At 48.1% G+C, this 21,545-nt stretch overlaps 2 protein-coding genes across 4 annotated transcripts in view; both read right to left on the bottom strand.

Moving 5' to 3' along the window:
- Window positions 1-470: 470 nt before the first annotated feature.
- Window positions 471-11,356, bottom strand: NMB (neuromedin B). Of its 2 annotated transcripts, none has more exons than XM_024561906.3 (3): window positions 2,459-11,356; window positions 1,702-1,874; window positions 471-734 (listed from the first exon to the last, which is right to left on the bottom strand). In XM_024561906.3, exons 1-3 carry the CDS (start codon window positions 2,613-2,615, stop codon window positions 570-572), a joined length of 495 nt encoding a protein of 164 aa, XP_024417674.1. In that variant the 5' UTR covers window positions 2,616-11,356; the 3' UTR covers window positions 471-569. The 2 variants fall into 2 exon arrangements, with proteins under 2 accessions (XP_024417674.1, XP_024417675.1); XM_024561907.3 differs by having other exon boundaries at window positions 471-766; window positions 1,698-1,874.
- Window positions 11,357-11,461: 105 nt separating this feature from the next.
- Window positions 11,462-21,545, bottom strand: part of SEC11A (SEC11 homolog A, signal peptidase complex subunit) — a 40,388-nt gene continuing 30,304 nt past the window's right edge. For both annotated transcript variants that reach the window (XM_053912521.1, XM_024561624.3), the window contains 3 exons: window positions 17,087-17,206; window positions 12,164-12,221; window positions 11,462-11,976 (listed from right to left, as the gene is read on the bottom strand). In XM_053912521.1, the coding sequence (XP_053768496.1) occupies window positions 11,926-11,976; window positions 12,164-12,221; window positions 17,087-17,206 (229 nt within the window). In that variant the 3' untranslated portion in view covers window positions 11,462-11,925. The remainder of the gene's footprint in view (window positions 11,977-12,163; window positions 12,222-17,086; window positions 17,207-21,545) is intronic.

Here is a 21,545-nt window from a genome sequence, read left to right on the forward strand (position 1 = left end):
TGTACTTTTTGCTAACTCTGGCAATCCTACGGAAAGCCAGGGAAGAGTTGAGAGGGCAGCGGAGTTGGAGTCCCGCTGGGCTCTCACCCTCGTATGTGCCGGGGGTCCCCCTCACTTCCCTCAAAGCTTGGCATGATGAAATGAATGGGATAAGCAAAGCCCCCTGTAGTGTAGGCAACACCCTTTGATGGGCAAGGAAACATAAGACTTGCCTGTGCTGGTAGGTGGCAGAGGCCAGAGTAGAACCAATTGCCTGGCACGGGACTTGGCACTCAGCATGTGTTGAGTACCTGCTTGCCGAATGACCGGCCAGTAGTCGTCCTGGGTCAGTCCCTGGCTGGTGCCATGGACTGTTCTGGGTTTTTGGGAGCCAGCCCCATCTCACTTGAACACCCCATTGTCCAGACCCCTTTCCCTCCCATCCCCTCAAACATGCTGGAAGGAGAGGACCAGACGTTCTATGTAAAAAGCAGGGCTTTTTATTCACCACTTCAACAGGGACGCAAGAGATACAGCAGGAACGTAATTTGTGTGTGCATTGGTGATATTCCTGGTGACCTGACCAGAAATCACAGTAATGGAGTAACAGAGATTTGAGCCCAGGACTTACAACCAGATGGGGCCACTACCAGGATCCCATTCAGCACCTTCCTTGGGTGGGCACAATCTAAGCCACGTGGTCGCATCTTCCTCATTAATGGCATCACTTCTGCAGCACTCGCACCAGCAGCCTCCTGTACTGAAAGGGAACACAGAGGAATTGACCCTGGCGGAGGGGGCAACTGATAGGGGCATCCTGCCATTCCTAAGCTGGGCATCCACAGAGTCACATAGGGACAGATTGTCATCGGAGGCCCCCCTGCACCTCTCTCCCTGAGGAAGGGCCTGGAAGGGGTCGGGGCAGTGGTTTTCTCACAGTAACAGCCCCACCCGCACCGTCACGACAGTGAAGGGAGATCATGGAAATAAAGTCCACTCTGGTGCCTGGCCCTCTGCCAGGGTCAGTGTTCTCACTCCCCGACTCACTTCTGAAGCCCGTCCCCCAGGGCCACATACAGTGTCGTCTGAGATTTTCTAGATGGTCTGCATGTTTCAGGCTTTCAAGACCAACAGACCCAGAGGTGACATCGTCTCCCTTCAGACTCGGCCAGCTCTAGCTCTCAGCTGATCCTTTCATCTGAGGTCCCCAGGGGTGGGGTAGTTCTGGGCATTGGGAGGGTCAGGAGGGTTGACTGAGCTGGACATTCTCTATGGCATGCCCCTCCCTTCTTTCAAAATGTATGCACTCCATGCTCGGCACAGTGGGGGATGCAAAGGTGAGTCAGCAACAGGCACTGCCAGGGAGCTCACGCACTATACTGGCTCCCATTTACTAAGCACTCTCTATGCACTTGGCATCACACTAAGCACGACATGATCTCATTTAATGGGACATGGGCACTATTACCCCCATTTTATGAATGAGGAAGATGAGGCTTAGAAAGGTTAAGTGACATGTCTAAGGTCACACAGCTACTAAGAGCTAGGTTTTCAGCCTAACACACTGTCACCCCTATCTACCACCTCACTCTGCCTTCTGCACACAGCAGCAGAGTACCAGGGCCAGTGGGGTCCATCATGCCTGGCCGGGCAGGCACACCCTAAAGCCAGTGCTGGGCTGAGGGGCAGCCCTGGCTGAGAGCGGGGTGGGGCCTGGCTCGCCTGGGTGCGCGGGGGTGGGCCGCCGGGGCTTGTGCCAGGAGGTCTCCTCAGCAGGAGGGTCCTGAGCAGATCATGACTCAGCTGCAGTGTCTGATCCCTCGGGAAGACGTGGGGGGCTGTCCCCAGTAGGGGCAGGCTGGGGGGCTTCAGACTCTTCTTGCCCATGAAGTGACCTAGAAAGGAGGTGCCGAGGCACAAGGAAGTCAGGGAGCGAGGATCTTCTCAGAGTGGGAAAGCTCCAGGTCTCGCCCATCTTTTAGTTCTCATGGCAGGAATATATGCAACCTCTTTCTTCTTCACTGAGGAGCCATAAGGATCCCTGGCTGGTGGCCAAGCCTGCACCTCACCTTTTCCTGAACAGCTGGAGGGGGTGGAGAGGATGGCGCAGCTAGGGAGGCGGTGGGATGGGCCAGGGCCCACTTAGAGAGGGTGGAAAAGGGCAGAGAAGGAAGAGGGGTCTGGGAGGTGGAGGCGCAGGGAGAAGACACACAGAGGTTAGAGGGTCTTGCTTAAGGGCAGGGCCACCAGCTGGCAGGCAGGAGTAGGGTCCAGCCTCAGCTCTGCTTGAAACTGGCTGAGGGACCTTAGCCCCCTCGCTGACCTGTCTGGGTCTCAAGTTCCCCATCTACTAAATCAGATGAGTTCCAGGGTCCCCGCCCGCCCAAACACTCTGTCTGTGACAGAGGGGCAGCCAGAGAAAGAAAACGGGTTGAGAGCACAGTGGTGAGGGGCACCTGCCCAGGTCCCAAAGACTTACCGGTGGCCCAGAGGTTGCCCCGTGGGTGCACTCGGATTTTGCTGGCCCGGCTGCGGGGCTCGGGGAGATCCCAGCTGAGTGAGGCGGCGCTGGCCGTGAGCAGAGCGAAGAGCAGGATGCTGCCTAGCTGCCGAGCGCCCCACGCCCGCAGGGCCATGTCTGTGCCCAGGCTGCGCAGCCGCTCCGCTCTGTGTGAGCTGCGAGCCTTTCCTGCGGTGCCCGCCTTCTCGCTTTTAAACCCGCGCCCCAGGGCGGAGCCTGCCCTGGGAGCCGCCCCTGCTTTCCGCCCTGCCCTGCCAGCCCTTCCACAGGGTCCCCCACAACCTGCACACCCAGATTCCCGCTCCAGTGGGCAACGCTCCCGTGGGGTGTTCGGCCTTCCCCGCGCACGGCCCCCTCTAAGCCTCCTTTTGTAAGGGTAAGAGCGGGGCGAGGATGCTCCCCCAGCGTCACACCTACGTCCGAGCAGGCACAGACCAAGGTACTAGGGGGCCCCTCTCTCCCTCCCGCGGACTCAGGAGCTCCAGGTTAGCACTAGGCAGAAATCGCAGCAGGTGCTTGGGGCGGGGAAGTAGAGTGATGACGAGATAAGGTGCCCCACCCCATAGGGGCCCTGCTGGCCCCGCCAGGGCTGGTGGGAGGTGGCGGACCTCTGGGCCCCGGGAACCAGCACTCGACCAGGAGTCTACGTGCAAGCGGTGTGACACCCTGGAACCTCACTCTTCTTCGACAGAAGATGGGAATAACCACACTGCCCTATTTTTAATACTTTTACATTTTTAGTTTTCTGTTGCAGAAAGCAGCCGTCCTATAGCACTGCCCACTCACACTCAGCACTGCCTCCCCCAGGGGAGCAGCCCAGTCTTCCTGGGAAAGAACTTTTGAGTCAGTGGCATCGTTTTATGAGTAGGCACTCCAAAACAACACATTTCCTTTAGCTTAAATGTTTACTAATCCCCAAAGTTCAGGGCGCTCTGCTGGGCACTGAAGGAAGGGAAACACAGGTGAGTCTCACGGACAGACAGAGGGCACGGAGTGATGGCGGAGGGGTGGGGTGCAGGCCAACCCCTGGGCTCCAGATCCTGCCTTGGAACACCACATGCCACGGCTGTGATGGAGCCTGCTCGCCCCACCAATCACCACCCCAAGGGGAAGCGTATATGAGGAGCTGCCTCCCAGGAGCAGGACACACAGGACAAGGTCACTCCACTTCCGGCCCTGGCTTTCCCCCAACCGCATTGCTTCTCGTCTCCCCACTGGCATTTACACCTCTCTACATTCTCATCACTGCTCAGCCATGGTGTACAGATATAGCTCTCGTCACCTTCCCGTAACAGTCACCCCCTTGGTGACCCCCTCCTTCTCCTCTGCATCAGTCACACGCCCATCCTGTCTTCTCCAGTCCTCGGAAGCAGTAATTGGTGGGAGAACACAGGAGCTGGCCTTGAGTGCTGCCCCACTGAAACAACTGCGGGGATCTTTCTCAGGAGGTTTGCCTCTCCCTTCATAGCTGGAAACGGGCTCCAGATCAGGTCCTTGGTCCAGATACCACACTGGAATCAGACTCGGGTCTGTTGGGACCACTCTACCGGGGCAGGGCTGCTTTCCCTAAACCATACCCACTCCGTTTTACCATCCCAATTTTAAACACCAAGTTGGTTTAGATTTCGCAGGGGCAGAGGGAGCAGGTGCTGACTTTGGGTTTCACCTCCCTTCTGCAGGAACCTTGGGATGCTGCTCTGAGTAGGCCAAGCCTCCTCTGACACAGCCTGGGCTCACCGCTCCAACCGCAGCTCTGAGGCTGCCCCCACATGTCCCTGGGATCATTTTATCTGTCAGCCTAGCACAGGAAAGAGGAGCTCTGAGGACCCTGGAGAACGCAGCAGGGCAGCTGCTCCAGAGCCAGCTGTGAAACGCTCCTCAGGAATGAGAAGCATTAGGCACAGCAGAGAGGGTAGCTTGCCGGAGACAGCACTTAAGGGATCTCCCGGAGGTATAAGGCTCTGGGTTTAGGACAAGGACCTCAACTGCCTGTTCCCCAAGTTCACTGTGATGGCCAGGGAAGTCCGAAGGCCCCCATCCCTCCCACTGGGAAGACACAGCGAGGCACACGGCGGTGCATGCAGAAGCTCATCCGAGCTCACTGTTGACTCTCCCCAGGTTTGTACAACATTCAAGGACATCCATGGGAAATGTGGGGAAGATTCATAAGATAATCCAAAAGATGACTAAAGGAGGGAAAAATACATGACAAACACTGTTCTAAGTAACACCAACAAAACATTTAAACTGCACCCTGGCTGGCTAGCTTAGCTGGTTAGAGCATCATCCCAATGCGCCAAGATTGTGGGTTTGATCCTGGGTCAGGGCACATACAAGAATCAGCCAATAAATGCATAGATAAGTGGAACAACAAATCCATGTTTCTCTTCAAAGATTTCTTTAAAAAACACTATGTTTTTAAATCAAAGGATGCTTAAAATAAAGGACACGTATTACTGTTTGCTGTATTTTCATTAAATGAGAATCCATTACAAGTAACACCTTTCACAACCAAGTCTTTGTTGTTTTCCAAAAGCGCACACACAGTCCTGTGATCCCCAGCACTGCTCCGATGCACTGAGGACTAGTATTCCGTCCCTTTTACAGAGAAGCTAACTCATGCACAAAGCAAGTTAGTTTCACGGAAATTAAACAAATGGAGAAAACGAGAGTGTGGACTTCAAACAAATGAAAGGTACAGAGGACAAAAGAGAAAGTGAAAGCGGAAATTTAAATCCGACATCAATGAGCCTAGTACAAAGCAATGACAGAATAGGATGCTGTAAAACCACTCTGCTGGCTAACCTCCGGGGCGCTGGTGCCCTTCTGTGTGGCTGAGATATCTCAGTCTTTCTCTTCAGAATAAGGAAGGGGCTGTCACATCAGAAAAACAGCAGAATCTTTTTTAAGAGATGCAAAGGTAGGATCAGGGATATTTCATACAATTTCCCCAAATAGGAAGGAACACAAATCATAAGGAAATACTTCAGAAACTGAAATGGTCAAAATACAATTTTTTAAAAAAAGGGCATCCTATACCTGTTGCGACAGCATGGATGGAGCTGGAGAGCATTATGCTAAGTGAAATGAGCCAGGCGGTGAGGGACAAATACCATATGATCTCACCATTAACTGGAACATAATCAACAAAAGAAAAAAGCAAACAGAATATAACCAGAGACAATGAAGTTAAGAACAATCTAACAATAGCCAGAGGGGAGTGGGGAGGGGACAGTGGGGAGAGGGGATTACAGGAACTACTATAAAGGACATATGGACAAAAACAAGGGGGATGGGGGAGGCGAGGGGAGGGAGGTTGGTTCGGGCTGGGGTGGGGTGGAAGGGTGGGGAGAAAAGGCAGACAACTGTAATTGAAAAACAATAAAATAATTTTTAAATTGACAAAAAAAAAAAAAAAAGGCCACCTCCACTGACATCCAATGAGAATGTGATGACAACCCCACAGTGGCTAAGAAAGCTCAGCTGCTCCCAGGGCGACCTCAGGGCAGCAGCTGAGGCCGTGCGGAAGCGAGAGGCCTGGGCCGGCCTGAATGATTAGTTGGGTGTTAACAGTCGTGTAGAGCAGGGGGCATTTCAGTAACTGAAATAAATACTCTTGAAACGTCAAAGAGGTTTAACTGCTTGGAAATCTGCCTGAGAATCTCACTGTACCTAGGAGATTTACTAACCTGAGCAAATCCACAAAAGAACCACCCAGAGACTCTAAAGAACAATTCCCAAGGGCTTTGATATTATTGTGCAGTTTATTTCAAATAAAAGTCTCACCAGACTTTGCAAAGGCAGAAAATGGGTTACAGCTCAGCACTGTGACATGATCCTGCAACCGAATTCAAGTCCTGGCTTGTCATCCAGGAACTGGAAGGTGCTGGACAAATCTCTGAACTTCTGTTTTTTCTCTTTTGTAAAATGGAGCTTATTTTGAGGACTAGGTGAAAGAAAATAAAAACCCATATAAATTCAAAAGTACTTAGCACAGCACATGGCATTCTAAGTCCTCGATGTTGTTAGCTGAGTCCCAGGAAAAGCAAAAGCAAAGCCTGCAGTGAACCCCAAGCCCTCACAGGGCGGAAACCTTCCCTGGATAGTGGCAAAGGCGTGGTAGCGGCGGGGCAGTCCACGAAATGCCTGGGCAGAGTGCCTGTGCCACTGGGAGCTGCCTGACTCACTGAAACGCTAGCACAGCTCCGTCTACTTTTGACCAAGTGCAGGAAACACATTCTATACAAGGTTCTCTCTTTTCCACATAAATCGGTTGTCAGGAGGGCAGCTTCTATCAAACTCAATGCCAGCCGACTGGCTGACTTGCGTGATGTGCGTCCTGAGTGCAAGTCCTTTTAACTGGACTCCTGGAACCAAAGCTTACCAACCCACGTGAACAGGCCAGCTAGGGTGAGGGTTCAAGAGAAACGATTCTTAACCGAGAGTAGGTGGCATTCCAGAAACTCCTAGATTGGTAGAACAAGAATCTACAGCTTGAATGCCATATTCAATATGATAATATAACTCTATATGAGAGTAACTAATTTTTGTAATACCAAGTGCAGGAAAAGCAAGATAAAATATTCTCAGCTGGTGAGGGTAAGAGGTTGGATGTAACAGATCCACGGGAGATTTTATCAGAATGAAGAAGAGGCATGAGAGTTGTCCGTTTGTTCAAAGAGGCCATGAGTTGTAAAGATTAAGGAGCACTGTGTTACAGAAAAGCTAGTTGGAGACTCCAGGCCGATCACGCGACCAGCTGGTCTCCCGTGAGGCGGCTCTTGGCAGAAGCTGCCAAACTCACCCACGCTGAAGGCATGGGGGTTACTGAGTGGCGCCCTGGCGAGGAGGCCCTGGGAGGGAAACTTCTTTGTCCTCGGTTTCATTACCAGTAGTTGTCGTTTTGTCCCATTAGACCTATTCCATAAGGCACAGACACCATCCTGTCCCTGTTTACATGAACCCCATGCTGTATGTGTGGGGCTAAGAACCAACACACATGACAATCTTTTGATGCATCTATCACCTATTTTCTTTTCCTTTTCTCTTTCCACTTACTTCAATCCCAAATTCTTCAATTATTTTATACCTTATCACGTATCTTGTGTCGTACCTTTATTAGTCACTCCAAACCCCTTTTGAAACAATGCAAGGCACAGATAAATCTAAAACGTGCAGAGCAGTGCAATGGGGACCACGAGACGCACAAGGGTGCATCAGAGGCTGGCCTTGCCTTAACACATTCCGGGAACTGGTTAGGAGCAGGACACACATCCCGCGAGGCCACAGAGGAGCGTGAACAGAGCCAGGCAGCACCGAGCAGGACGTGAGCACACGGTCAGGAATAAAAACGCTCCTCTTCTGAGCTCCCTGTGCACCTCGCTACTGCCGCACCTAGGATCCCATGTGGGAAGGTTCTGTTTCACGTTGCCCCCGTTAAGGTGCTGAGTTCCTGGTGGAGGAGGAACCTGGCCTCACTCATCTTTGTATCCCCAGGGCCTAAAATCTGGCACAGAGTAGATGCTCAATAAGTGCCTGCTGGGTGAGAAAGCTTTCAGCAGGTGGGCAGTGGGCTGGCACTCCTGGCAGAGCAGCTGGCGTGAGTGAAGGCTGGGGGTCCACACAGTGAGGCCAATGGTGAGGGTACAAGAACGTGGCATCTGCTGAGAGCTGAGGCTGGAAAAATCCTGGGCGCTTGGAATGATACTTTGAAGGCAACGTCCTCACTATTTCTGTAACATTTTTTATTTATTGATTGTGAGAGAGAGAGAGAGACTTACTGTTCCAGTTATTTATAAATTCAATGGTTGGTTCTTGTACATGCCCCAAATGCGGAACGAACCCACAACCTGGGCATATCAGGACGATGCTCTAACCAACTGAGCTACCCCTCCAGGGCTCTTCACTACTTTTTGATTGCACCTGTGTATTCTAATCTCGCACACTTTTTGGTTACACAGAATTCTAGATCCAGACTCACCATAGGTGTATGTGAAGGGTCCTATTTGTTATTTTATTTCTAAAAGCCTATCTGCTACTGCTTATAGTCCTAGGAAGGGAGGACGGTGCCAAAGATATACCCAACCAGAAGACAGCCTGAGAAGGCGGGCTGACTGAGCATCGTGAGGATGGTGGGCAACCCATTCGGCTGCTAGAACCAGCTGGATCATTTCTGAAGCTCAGCGGAGTGACACACGTTATGGAAAGAGCTACCTCAAAGGCTGAGACAGCCCCCACACCATGTTCTAAGGGGTCACTTGGACTTGGAGACACACTTATGCAAACTACCAACATATGTACTCAAGAATAACAGAGGCTTTAGTCCAAGAGTAGGCTCTCCGGAAGCCTGAGACTCCCTAAGAACAGTGCCACTCACCGATACCGCTCCCACCGGGAAGAGGCACACAGAAGAGGCCAAGGACACCACACAAAAGAAGAAAACAGGGTGCACATTAACGATTCTGGGAAGGGAACATGCTGCTCAAATGGAACCATGGAGAGAGAAAGTTTGCAGATTCAAATTTGGCAAGACCAAGATAATGTACTTAGTAATTAACAGGGAAGTACAAATTGCTTTAATGGTTCATATGCTCTGCCCCAGAATAACAGTTCAATACTAATGCTAGCCTAAGTTATTGCAGCCTCTGGTTCCCAGGCATAGTTTTGTTGAACATTCAGTCCACGCCGCTAGATGCTGCAGGGAAAAGAGAGTCATCTCTACAAAATGGAACTCCGGCACTGGAGCAGCTTACCGTTGGAGAAGGGAACTTGAGGCTGTGCCCCAAAACTCACACAAGTAGCACTAGGCTGCAAATGCAGGGCGAGTGAGGGAGGCAGAACGATGACCTCCGAAGACAGGGAGACACAGAGAAGTGGAAACAAGAGTGTAAGTGGAGAAACGGTGGCACAGCACATGGGAGCTTCATGGTTGCTGAATTCAAAGTCTGAACTTCACATGTACATAATACTTATGGTAAACAAAATATATGGTCCAAAAGAAATACTTCTCAGAGTAAAGGGGGTTCTAAAATAAACAGGTGGACATGACCTAAAATAGGCAGAGACCGGCATGTTGCAGGGAAACTGGAAGATACAGTTGCTCTAGGGATAGGGAGCCAAGGAATGCGCTCCTGGATTCAGGTGACAGCAATGACAGCAGGAGGACAGAGGTAAATGCGGGACTTGTAAGGACTAATTTGGTGGGAAAATGAAAAACCCAGCTGTATACACCTTTGTGAGTGTAAGCTGAAAGATCAGCCAATCAAGTGCGAGTGCGCAGTGGGAGCAGAGAGGAGAGGAGGGACCGGACTGAGCCCAGGCATTTGCAAGCAGGTAGTGGGAGTAGCCAGAGTGGGTGAGCTCCAGCCAGGAGACAATCCCATTATCAAAACCTCATCTGAGGTTTTATCGAGTCTTACTCTTCGGTTCCCTAGGCTCACAATGATTAAGCGCTCCCAGATCTCAGAGAGCTTCTCATTCCATTAAGACATCAAATTAAACATCTCTGGCATTTACATTACATTTTCAAAGAGCTTTTAAAATACATTGTGTTACAAGTACAACATCCCAGTTTTACGCTATATGTTTTAGCACTAAACTAGATAATATAAAACCTGGGAACATAATACCTGTCTCCACAAAAAAATTTTATTTTTGGCTAATAGAGCAATTCAAATGTTTGTACACAATTTCTTTACTTTTTGGAGAAATTTAGCTGTTGATTCCAAGTAGAGCACCCAGGCAAAGGAGGAAAAACAGTAATGTCACAAAACTGAGTGTGAAAATATGCAAGTGGGAAACATATTAACGTTTTCCCTCCCAGGCAGTGTACGAGGAGGAGGACCCTGGGCAGCTGAGGGTGGAGGGACAAGGCCGCCATCACTGAGGCAAGATGGGATCTCTGAGACTCCCTGAGGCTGGTCTGCAAACAGAGCCAGGGCATTGATTCTGTGAGCGGTAAATCCCAACCCCTGCCCGCCAAGGAAAAGGGGGAGGGAGCGGCCACTCTCTGCCATCGACACATGGGGGCTATTCAGCATTCTCCTTGGCTCAGGAGAAAACAGAAGCCTCTCAGACAGGTTCAAGGAGGCACTTGTTAGCTGTGACTTGCCAAGTTTCACGCTCTGTTGGGATCATTAAGAGCCCATATCCAAAGCTTGAAGGCTGAAGCCTCAAAAGTGGGCTCCGGACGGCACTGCGCCGCACAGGGGCCCCACGGTCCCTCTTCTCATTCCACTAGCAGTACAGTATAAACTGAGGTCCACCTCAGGTGAACAAATACTAGAAACTGCACTTAGCCCCAAACAGAATACTTGTTTGAGATTTCAGATTAATACAAGAAGAGAACAAAGTATTCAAGAGTATTTTGTGCTTAAAACACATCAGCTTTCCCTACTTTTTTACTTCCCTCACTGCCTCAATAGTGAAAGAAAAACAGATCTGGGCTTTGCTTTCACCACCTGGAACCCGGCCTCCGAAGTCTGCCCAAGCAAAGCCAGGAACTCAAGAGGGCAGGTCCAGGCAGATGACAGCTCACAGAAAACGACTGGCCAGTGTGCCCTCCAGCACGCTCCGCAACCCTGCCCCAGGGCCAGGAGCACACACGCCGGGAGACAGGGCACAGTGTCTCAGGTGCAGAGGGGATGAGGCTGTAGCGCAGGGAGGCTCAGAGCCTCTCATCGGCTCTAGCTGGGTTTATACACATTTGAGTCACATCCTAGTGAAGAATCAACTTTGTGACTCAGACTTCCTATGAACACGACAGCTTCTTTGGCTTCACGAAAACAACAACAAAAAAATGCAACAAGCAAACAAAGAAACAGTTGATAGTGTGAGGACGACCTTCTCAGCTGAAGGACTATTCACATTGAAGCCTGTTTCTCCCCCGAGGGGCGCTGAGAACCAGCACGGAAGGCAAACTGCGTGAAACTTTCCCGGCAAACACAAGTCAGGGATAAAGGGTTCAATATGCAAAGTCTTTTATTTAAAATTTTGAAAAGTTAAGACTTCCGACCACCTCAGTCTATGCCATTCCCATCATGAGGAGGACTGGCGACTTCGAACTCGGGCAGAGCTGCGTGCTCCCTGACAGAACTCTGTAGGCACTTTAGAAGTGAAGCCTGGCTTCAAAATACAAACACTGGGGGCTTTGGCTCAACCTTTTAATATAAAAAATTCACCGATGTACAAAAATGCTGAAGTGTGACAATGACAACATGAAACCCTGTGATTGAGAGTCCCCTCAAGTGCACGCCGAGGTGCACACGCGCCCGCCCACAGATTCTGGCGTGGAAACAGAAACTAATGCAAACCAGCGCTACCAAAAAGGGCCAGCATGTGCGCTCCACTCCAACCCCAGACCAGCATCAACTCCAAACACCAGCAACGAAAAGGAGGGCATCTCCCAGGAACAGCAAGGCAGCTTCTTACTCACGATGGACCAGCACAAACAAACCCAGCAGAAAGAGGACGGCGTACTGCAAAAGAAAGATGGAGCGAGGTCAGAGGGGCCTCCCAAGCGCAAGGTCCTCAGAGTTAACAGGCCCGTGGCGTATTACTCACCTGTCCGCTTAGTCTTCTATCTTTGAAGTGGAATCCATTTAATAGTTTCCAAAATTTAGCAAAAGATCACTTTTCAATGAAACATAAAGCACAGGATCTTACCTTAAATTTAGGATAGTCATTCATGAGGATTGTCACAATCCCAATATATGGAACAAATCTAAACAAAGAAAAAATTGATCGTCAGAGAGCTTCCTAAGTGGTTACTGTCATTTACCGAACATTCTCAGTACCTTCCACAGAAAGGCATGTTCAGTCCACAAAGTCTGTTTGCATACGCTGCCGTCCTACCAGCGCCTTCCAACAGCCCGCAGGGAGGGAAGGCAGGGATGGCGTCACTTCATAGATGGGGCAACAGGCTCAGCCGACAGCCTGGGCTCCTGGGTGGTGGAACCTGTACCAGATCGCAGGTCTTGGGCCTGTCTGGTGACCCGTTCTACCTGCTGACTCAGTGCTGGGGGCAGGGCTATCACCACAACCTTCAGGGAGCTATCCATCTCGTTGGGGAGCCCAGGCAAACGGAGCCAGAAGGCTACAAGGCACTTCACGCTAAGTGTCCGAGAGTGGCTGTAAGAGCCCTGTCCCCATACTTAAGATTCCTCACCCTCTCACTCATTAACCACCTGCCATCTGGCTTTGGCTCTCTCACTCCTGCAACTTTTGGGAACAGCTGAAATCCCTCTACGCAGCAGACCGCCTCAGCTCCCACCTTCCTTTATTCCCCAGCTGTGGACTCCAATGACCACAAACTTGCCCTTGAAATCCCTTTCTCCTTGGTTCTGCCCCCCATGACTGACTTCTCCACCCACCTCTGGGCTGCTGCATCTTTGTGTTTTTCAATAGTGCTTTCTTTCCTCTTGCCCTTGACTTTGTCCCCTCAAACTAGGTAAAACCACCTGTTCGATAATCTCATAGCACCTGACATATGTCCTTTGAAGTCTTCACTCACAACTGAATGACACAGATGTATGACTAGCTGCACAGTGCCTGTCTGTCTTACTGGCCTCCAAGCTCTAGAAAGGCAAAACAGTGCCAATCTCGGTCCCCACTGAATCCTCAAGGCCAAACACAACACCTCGCACACAGTACGCATCCTGCAGGGACTGCCCAATTGAATGTTTGAGTGTCCAGGCCTCTTGTTTGCCCCTCGGGGATCTCATTTTCTCCCAGGACTTCAATTCTTCCCTCAATCCAAAAGACTCCTCAACATCCTAAGAACTCAGCGGAGAAAGAGGAAGTTAGCAGGGTACCACCGCTGTGGGAGGAAAACTGCACTGACTTGGGTGGACTGGGTGATACTGTCCTTGACTCTAGAGAGGCGAGGTTGAGCTGAAGGACAGAGTGACCTCCGCGTACTTCCAAACAACCCAGATACTTTTACTCTGAACATGCACAACCTCTGCACCATTCCAAAGGTGCACAAACAGAAATTACCTCCCATATAACACTTCCACCATCAGAGCCTCAGGCAAACCTGAAAAACAGAAATTTTGTCTTCCGTACATTTTACTGCCCTTTAAGAACTCCTCTTACTTCCTGTCTCCTGGCCTCACCCTGCCCTGCCCCCTCCCTCTGAACAGCATCACCCAGCCCGTCTCTCTCTCCCTGCTCATCCCCAAATTCCCATTCTGGAGGTGGAAGTTCCTTTAAACGTAGACCTCCTTGTCAGAATCACTTGGATAGCTTGTTAGAAGTGCAGGTCACTACATCGTCCCCAGATTTACTGAGTCAGAGCATCCCTGGAAGGCGTGGCCCAGCAGACGTCTCGGCACACTGTTGTACGAGCAGCACGGATGTAGCACGGGGCACGCATGGAACAGATATGTGCTGGCAGAGTGTCCTCCACAAGGCCTACCCTTTGGTTCCTACCCCTGGGACCTCTAAGAGCTGAAAATGATGGTCACCACTGGCAGGCACAGCTAAGAAAGGAGAGCAGGTAGATGTTCTCTATACCTTCAATACACATTTTTCTTTTTAATGTGGTAACTCTTTGATGTAATGTCTTTTGTCTCACTTATAACACCTTCACAAAGGCCACAGCACTCAATAAAGGTAAATCATCAAATTTAAGAATGTGAAGGCAAGTAAAATGCAGATTCAAAGATATAAAAGCATCTGTGATTTCTATTAAGACAGTACCATGCTGCTAATTCTGATCTGATGACCAGCCAGCAGCCACTCTCACGGGCAGAGCCTTCACCGTTCCCTCCTCACCACGACATTTGGCTCCTAGTAATCGCACAGTCTGTTTGAGGCACCCATGGACACACTCCCCCGAGGTTGGTTTCTCCTCGCCACCCTGAGTGCAAGGAAGCACCTCGATCTGCAGGAGCAATGTGAGCAAAACCTAAGACCCAGTCTGGCAGGCAGTGCAAAGTCACACAAAAGACTCAACGATCTCTTCCACCATCTCCCCCCAGGGACAGAGACAGCGGTGCTGCCATCCTCAGGCATCTTCACGCAAGCCAGGTGGCACTTTTCTAAAGTCTGCTAACGCAGAGCTGTTAAGCAGAAGGTTTAACATAAGTAAACCAGATGCTGTCCCCAACGCCACCTCCAACAGCAGCCTGGGCCCCATCAACGCCTAGAGGGCAGAGCGTGAGTGTGTGCGTGGCCTGGGTGCTCTGGTCAAAGTGCAGTTGAGGAGAGCTTGCAGCAGAAAACTCTTTTGTCAGATGTTAAAAGGGATCTATGTCTGCGAAGCTTGTACCCCAATACCCAACTTGGAAAGGATCATTGTTTCTATCCCAAAATAACCTGTTTCAAGTTAACTGAAGAGTACATTTCGAGCTCAATTACATCACTCCTCCCGTCCGTGTCCAAGCTCCACGCTCCCTGACCCACCAGCTCGCACTCTTTCCTCCTCCTGCTGCCAACTTGTCTTTGACCACGGGCCCTCCAGCGTTTTTGACTCCCTGAACTTAGAATCTCCCGTTACGTCGTAGTTGGTTCAGTGTTAGTTTTATTTTCTAAAATTGTTTTCCTTACATGTGACAACATGAATGAACCTTGAATATATTGTGCTACAAGGAAGAAGCCAGCCATAAAAGACCACACAGTGTAAGATTCTGTTTATATAAACTGTCCAGAGCAGGCAAGCATCCACAGAGACAGAAAGCAGATTTGGCGGTTGCCAGGCGCTGCAGGGCAAAGGAGACAGGGAGTGACTGCAAACGAGCAGCGAGTTTCCTTCCTGGGGTGTGGGAAGGTTCTGGAATTAGACCGTGAGGATGGCTGCACACACCTTGTGAATACGATAAAACCCCACAAACTGTACATTTTAAAATGGTGAGTTTTATGTTCCAATACATGTGAATTATATCTCAACAAACTTTTTTAATTTTAGTTTTTTAATTTTATTTACTTATTTTTAGACTAAGGGGAAGGGAGGGAGAAAGAGAGGGAGAAAAGCATCAATGTGTGGATGCTTCTCACACGCCCCCTACCAGGGACCTGGCCCACAACCCAGGCGTGTGCCTTGACTGGGAATCTAACCGGCGACCCTTTGGTTTGCAGGCTGGCACACTCAATTCACTGAGCCACACCAGCCACGGCTTTTTAAACTTGTTTTACTGAGGGTCTTTGGCCTCAGTGTAAAATTTTTTAGTGTACAAGCAGCTGTTTGAAAAAAATTTTTTTAAATGCACATTGACATTTGTACCACAACAGTTACAGAATGATCTGCAAGAAAGCTCTACCTCAAGGTCTGGGTACAGTCTGCCTTTGAAATATCAGTTTAGGGTTTTATAAATGCAATTTCCACAAACGGAGCTGATATGCCCATTACATGCCAAGGCTACGCAGTGGTACAATCAGCAGAAAGTGAATTTGCGGGGTGAACACCCCGTGCCCTGCTGCTCGTGCCCCGACAGCCGCACCCCAAGGACAGTCTCTCACGCCAGAGGGCACCGGGCCATCACAGTCTTTACTAAAAGCCACAGGAAGGTCCAAATCTTCAATGTGGATTTTAGAAACAACACTGTATGGAGTTTACAATTTTTCAAAAACTTGTCAGAAGACAAGTTATTTCAGTGCAAATCTCTCCCCTTTCACAGGCTGATGTGTCTGGTGTGAATGAATCAAAATTATACCTATTTTCTTTTGTCGGATTGGCAAAAAATCTATTTTTTGGTGTGCTGCAGAATTTTAGTGGTTAGTTTACATGCTGTGACAGGAACCACCTGAACCCACACTGTCCGTTCCAGGCCAGCGGTCCATCTGGGGAGCAAGGACCAGCCACTCCCCATTTTGGGGCTGCTGTGCCTATAATTTGGGTGTGGTGGCTAAGAAAGTGGCCTGTGGGGTCAGCCAGCCCCTTTCCATCAGTGCGACCTTAGAGAAGCAACCTAATTGCCTGCGTTCCCTCATCTATAGAATGGAAATATTAGGGTTGCTCTGAAGTTAAAAAGAAGTAATACTCGTCAGGCTAGCACAGAGTAAGTGGTAATGGATGTGAGTACGGTTAGCACTATTAATGACATGAAGGCAGTGTCAGCCCCAGACTCCTCATACCAGTCGCTGGCAATTCCTGGCCTCCACTGATTTGTTCTCCTGATAAAATCTGAAACAAACAGGCTTCATATAACTTTTAAATTTCATTTGACCTCAATAATTTCAAGACTAGAAATAAAACAGTACGAAATAAATTAACATTTTCAGTTGCTGCCTTGGTAAGCACTGGCAGACACAGATGTCGGGGTGCGGGACGGCACCCCGGGATGTGTCCTGACTGAGCTACATAAACAAATGAGTTCTCAGCACTGCCGCTCCCATCCCGTCCATCGTCCCATCCCGTCCATCGTCCCATCGTGGTAGTGTTGACCATACCTCCTTCCCCGCCCCCTGGCACAGTGAACCTGAAGTTTTAGATGCATTTTCAGAAGCACACTTTTTCAAAGCGCTCAGTGATCTGGCTGAGCCAGCACCCAACCCTCATGTTCACGAGTGCACGGTGAGACGCTAGGACCGAGCGGCCATGTTTCAAGGGGCGTGAAAAACTCAGCAAACGCCTCCCTCTGTACTTACCCCCTTGCTCTCCCCACGACATCTTTTTTCTCTAGCCAATGCTGTCCGTGCTTATAGAGGCCCCGGTCATCGACTGCATTATTGTCTCCTTTGGTCAAAAACTTGATATGCCCATTTTGCCTTAAAAGAGTAGGAGAAATCCATGTCATCAAATATCTTGATGTCATTTGAAAGCATAAATTTGTTAGCCAAAAATTCCTGTGGAACTGTGGTATTTTACATCACTGTTCCCAAGATCAAAATAATTATTTGTTTAGCTAAAAGGATGTTTATGGCTATGTAGTTTTATAACCAGGAAAAACTGGAAAAAAGCCAAAAGTCTAACATTCAGGAGCTGAGTGTACTAAGCAAGCATTAAGGACATGTTACAGAAGACTAATGACATGGGAAGATCATACAAATTGTACTAAGTGAAGGAAAGATTACAAAATAGCATGCAGCATAATCGTATATTTGTATTAAAATAAATACAAGCCACCAAGTTTTTTGAAATACAAAGCGCAAAGGAACACATTAAACTATCCCACAGGATGTAACAGGCAAAATGAAGGCTATGTGAAACTACAGAATGACCCAACTTCCTCAACCAGTAAGTTGCAAAGAACAAAAATAACTGGAAAAGTAATTTATCTACTAAATAAAAGACTATAAAAGCCATTATCGACCAATTGTACCCGAGGACCTTATCTGAATCTGGATTCAAACACACTGTTAAGAAAAAGCTCAGTGATTGATTACGTTTCACAGATATTTACTAAAATATTTACATATGACATGACATTTACCTATGATCTGATTCAAAACAATACAGGCAGAGGAGGGGAGAAAGCGGTGCTGCAGGTGAGACAGACCGGCCACAGATCAGTCGTTACTGGGCCTGAGTGACAGGTGCACGGGAGCTCGTTGTGCTGTCTCGTCTACTTTTTGCATGTTAGAAATTCTCCATATTTAAAAATTAGCAAAAATAATGCTAATTTTTAATCAGAAATGTACTTACTTATTCAGAAATGTCCTAGATTAATTCTTCTAAAGAAACATGAGGTTTTAGTAATTTTAAAATTTAATTGAAAGCAAAAGATATTTTACAGTTGATAAAAACTATCTTTAAATTGCCCTGGGTGCTGTGGCTCAGTGGATTGAGTGCTGGCCTACAAATCAAAAGGTTGCTGGTTCAATTCCCAGTCAGGGCACATGCCTGGGGTTTTTTGCCTGGGTTATGGGCCAGGTCCCCAGGTGGGGGTGTGCGAGAGGCAACTGATGGATGTATCTCTTGCACATCGATGTTTCTCTCCCTCTCTTACCCTCTCTCTAAAGATAAATAAATAAAATCTTTAAAAAGTTTTTTAAAAAAACTATCTTAAAATTAATTCAAGTGAGTTTGCATTACCCACTATACTAGAAAAAAGAAAATTAACTTCAGGCTCCTACTGACTAATATCCACTGAGAAGCTAAGCCAGGAACTGGCTCACTAGACACTAAATCTGCAGATGAAACTAAATTGAGAAGTGTTGCAAACACCAAAAGGAGCTAGGTGCCAACAGTCACATTAAAAATAAGATAGCAGTAAGAAAAAAATGCAGAGAAAAATAATCTGCAGCTGACAACTCAGTAAGTGAAAACGAATGTCTGAAAAATGATGGAAGGCGAAGAGGTCAGGGGCGGGGCCTGGTGGCTGCAAGCCTGCAGGTCAGGAGCTGCAGGAGGTGATAGTCACCTCAACCATGAGGACAACAGCACCCAGAGAGGCAGGAAAACGACATCGGATAGGAGAAGGAGACTGGGAAACGGAAAACACCCCAGGAAAGGAAAGGGATGCTACAGGAGACCTGGGCTGTCCCCTAAGGCTTGATTTGCCAACCAACCAACCAAACATACCCAATCCTTCCCCCTCCCCCGCCCCAACATAGTCAGGAGAGACCACTACAGGAAAAAGCATAGGTCTCCTTCCTCTACTTAATAGTGTAACCGATATTCTCTGGGGGCAGCCAGCTCCTACTAGACCTATTCCAGCACCTCACAACTCCTAGGCCCAAAATACCTACTGAGTGCTGTCCCCGGCTAGCACAGAGACCAAACCCCCGATACGGTCCACCTCTGCCTCTAAGGAGCTCAGCACGTGTACAATTCAATCTGCCATCACAACACTGTGATGCAGGAAGGAGGAAGTAAGCACTTTCTGGGTGACTGAATATAAACTGTGCAGTATGTTTATAAAACAAAAAGAATTATCCCAAATTTAACATTATCTCTGGGTGCTAGGATTACATGTAATTTTGTTTTCTGTATTTTCCAATTTTACGCAGCATCACGTGTAACAATACACATGTAATGAGAACGTTCGTAAGACGGAGATATACGAATAAAACAGCTTTGTGTGACGTGTACAGATTTACAATGGAACCTTATGTAAGGAGTGGGTGGAGGAGGAAAGGAGGCAAAAACAGAAGAGAGAGGTCAGCTGGACAATTCCTACCTCTATTCTCCGTAAAGCTCAGGATTTTATTTCTTCTGAAAGAAATGAACAATGCAAAAACGAGCCTGAAAGCATTCAAGACAGACTGACTAAAATACTTAATTCATTTTGCTTGTTATTTGGTCCCATATTTAAAAACAACGTTAATACCATTAAATCAGATGATTATTACAACCAGGTATCTTAGTTTCCCTGACAGAAAAAAGGAAATTGGAAACTTTGGAATATTAATAACAGTCCTGCAGGTTGAAGGCATCTCAAGAGTTGAAAATAAATCTACAAAAACTCCAGATTGCAAAGTATCATACATCTTAAAATATTCAAAATTCTGTTAAAAAATTACTTTCAAAATTTAAGGACCTGCAGTTGATATAACATGACCCTGCCCTGAAACAAGATGAAGTATTTTAAAATTAAAAAAAAAAAAAAAAAAAACGCTCCCTGGTTGCAAAGGATCACACATAAAAATGGACAATTTCTGTTTTCCCTGAAGCAGGGTCCGGGTTTAATTTGATTTTCTCTGATAAATGCAGGAGAAATTGGTTCTGCTTTGTTCACACAGGCAGGGCTGAGAACAAACAACACAAAATCACCTGAAGAATCTGGAAAATGCTACCCGTACTGAATAAACCTTCACAATTCCAAAAAAAATTCCAAAAAATTTAAGTCATTCCTTCCTAGTCAACAGTAGAATGCCATTTTCAAATTATCTCCTTCAAAATATATACTCGAGTCTGAAGAAAAAGAGCAGTCAGATCTCTATTTCACCAGCGAAGAAAACTCTTCTGAACTAGGATGCTCACGGGGATTTTCAAAGCGAGCACCAACAGTGGCTCCTCTCGCGGCGGGCACTGCGTCAGAGGGAGGGAAGAATAATATGGAATTTACTCGGGGCTTCCTCATACTCAGGAGCCTCGGTCACCTTCCTCCTTTCACTTCTCCTCTGGGTGTCCTCCAGGACACCTGCTTTATCCATGACTTCCTCTTGTCCTTCCTTTCTCCAAGGGTCCCTTAACTAGAAATACCATAGGTTTGAAGGGTGGGGCTGGGGACTATGTAGCTGGACAGAGAAGTACAGGTTTAGGACTCAGAGATCTCATAATGCCTTTTCCTAAACCTCTTTATATTAGAAATAAGGAAACCGAGGCCCAGAGAGATGAAGTTTTTTTGCTTATTCTCACGTTCTCCCTCCACCCCCAAAGGACTCTGAAGGTGTTTTCACACAGCCTTTCTAATTCTAAAACGCAAAAAGTCTATGCTTAAAAGAATAACTCAGATTTTAGAAATTTTCTTTGGAATTTGAAAAAGTTGGTAAATTTATTCTTATCTGAAATATCTGTTAGACTGCCTTAAAAGGTATTTTTTTGTTTTTGTTTTTAATATTTGGGCTTCCTCATTCATTATATCATAAGATTCTGTAATACCTGGGCTCTGACTGGTGTGGCACCTCCCCACAAACCGAAAGTTGGCTGGTGAGATTCCTGATCAGGACACGTGCCTGGGTTGTGGGCCAGGTCCCAGGCTGGGGGCATGCAAGGGGCAACCAATCAATGTTTCTCTTGCACATCAATGTTTCTTCCCCTCCCTTCCCCCCTCTCTTCCCCTCCTCTTTCTCCCTCCCTTCCCCCTTCTCTAAAATACATATAAATAAAATCTTAAAAAAACCCCAGAAGACTCTATTTGGGACCAACGTTTATGTCATTTGGGGGGGATTAGATGTATCACTCACACACACACAGTACAGCAAGCTGTTCCTATGGCCTTCGTCTACAATATGGACAACTGATGTCACAAAAAGTGAGGACTGCTCCTCCATCCCCTCAGAGGCACAGGAACCATCCTGGAAGGAAGGGGCGTGTGAGGTTATAGGAGCCGATCGTGAGGTGTGGTGTGTTAGGCCAAATGGTCCCGGTGCTTGACGTAACCAATGCTATTTGAACCACGTTGCTCTGAGTGACCGCCTGGCCCCCTATCTCTCGAAAGGA

This window comes from Desmodus rotundus, chromosome 10 (genome assembly GCF_022682495.2).
Source record: "Desmodus rotundus isolate HL8 chromosome 10, HLdesRot8A.1, whole genome shotgun sequence".
In the NCBI taxonomy this organism is placed as follows: Eukaryota; Metazoa; Chordata; class Mammalia; order Chiroptera; family Phyllostomidae; genus Desmodus; species Desmodus rotundus.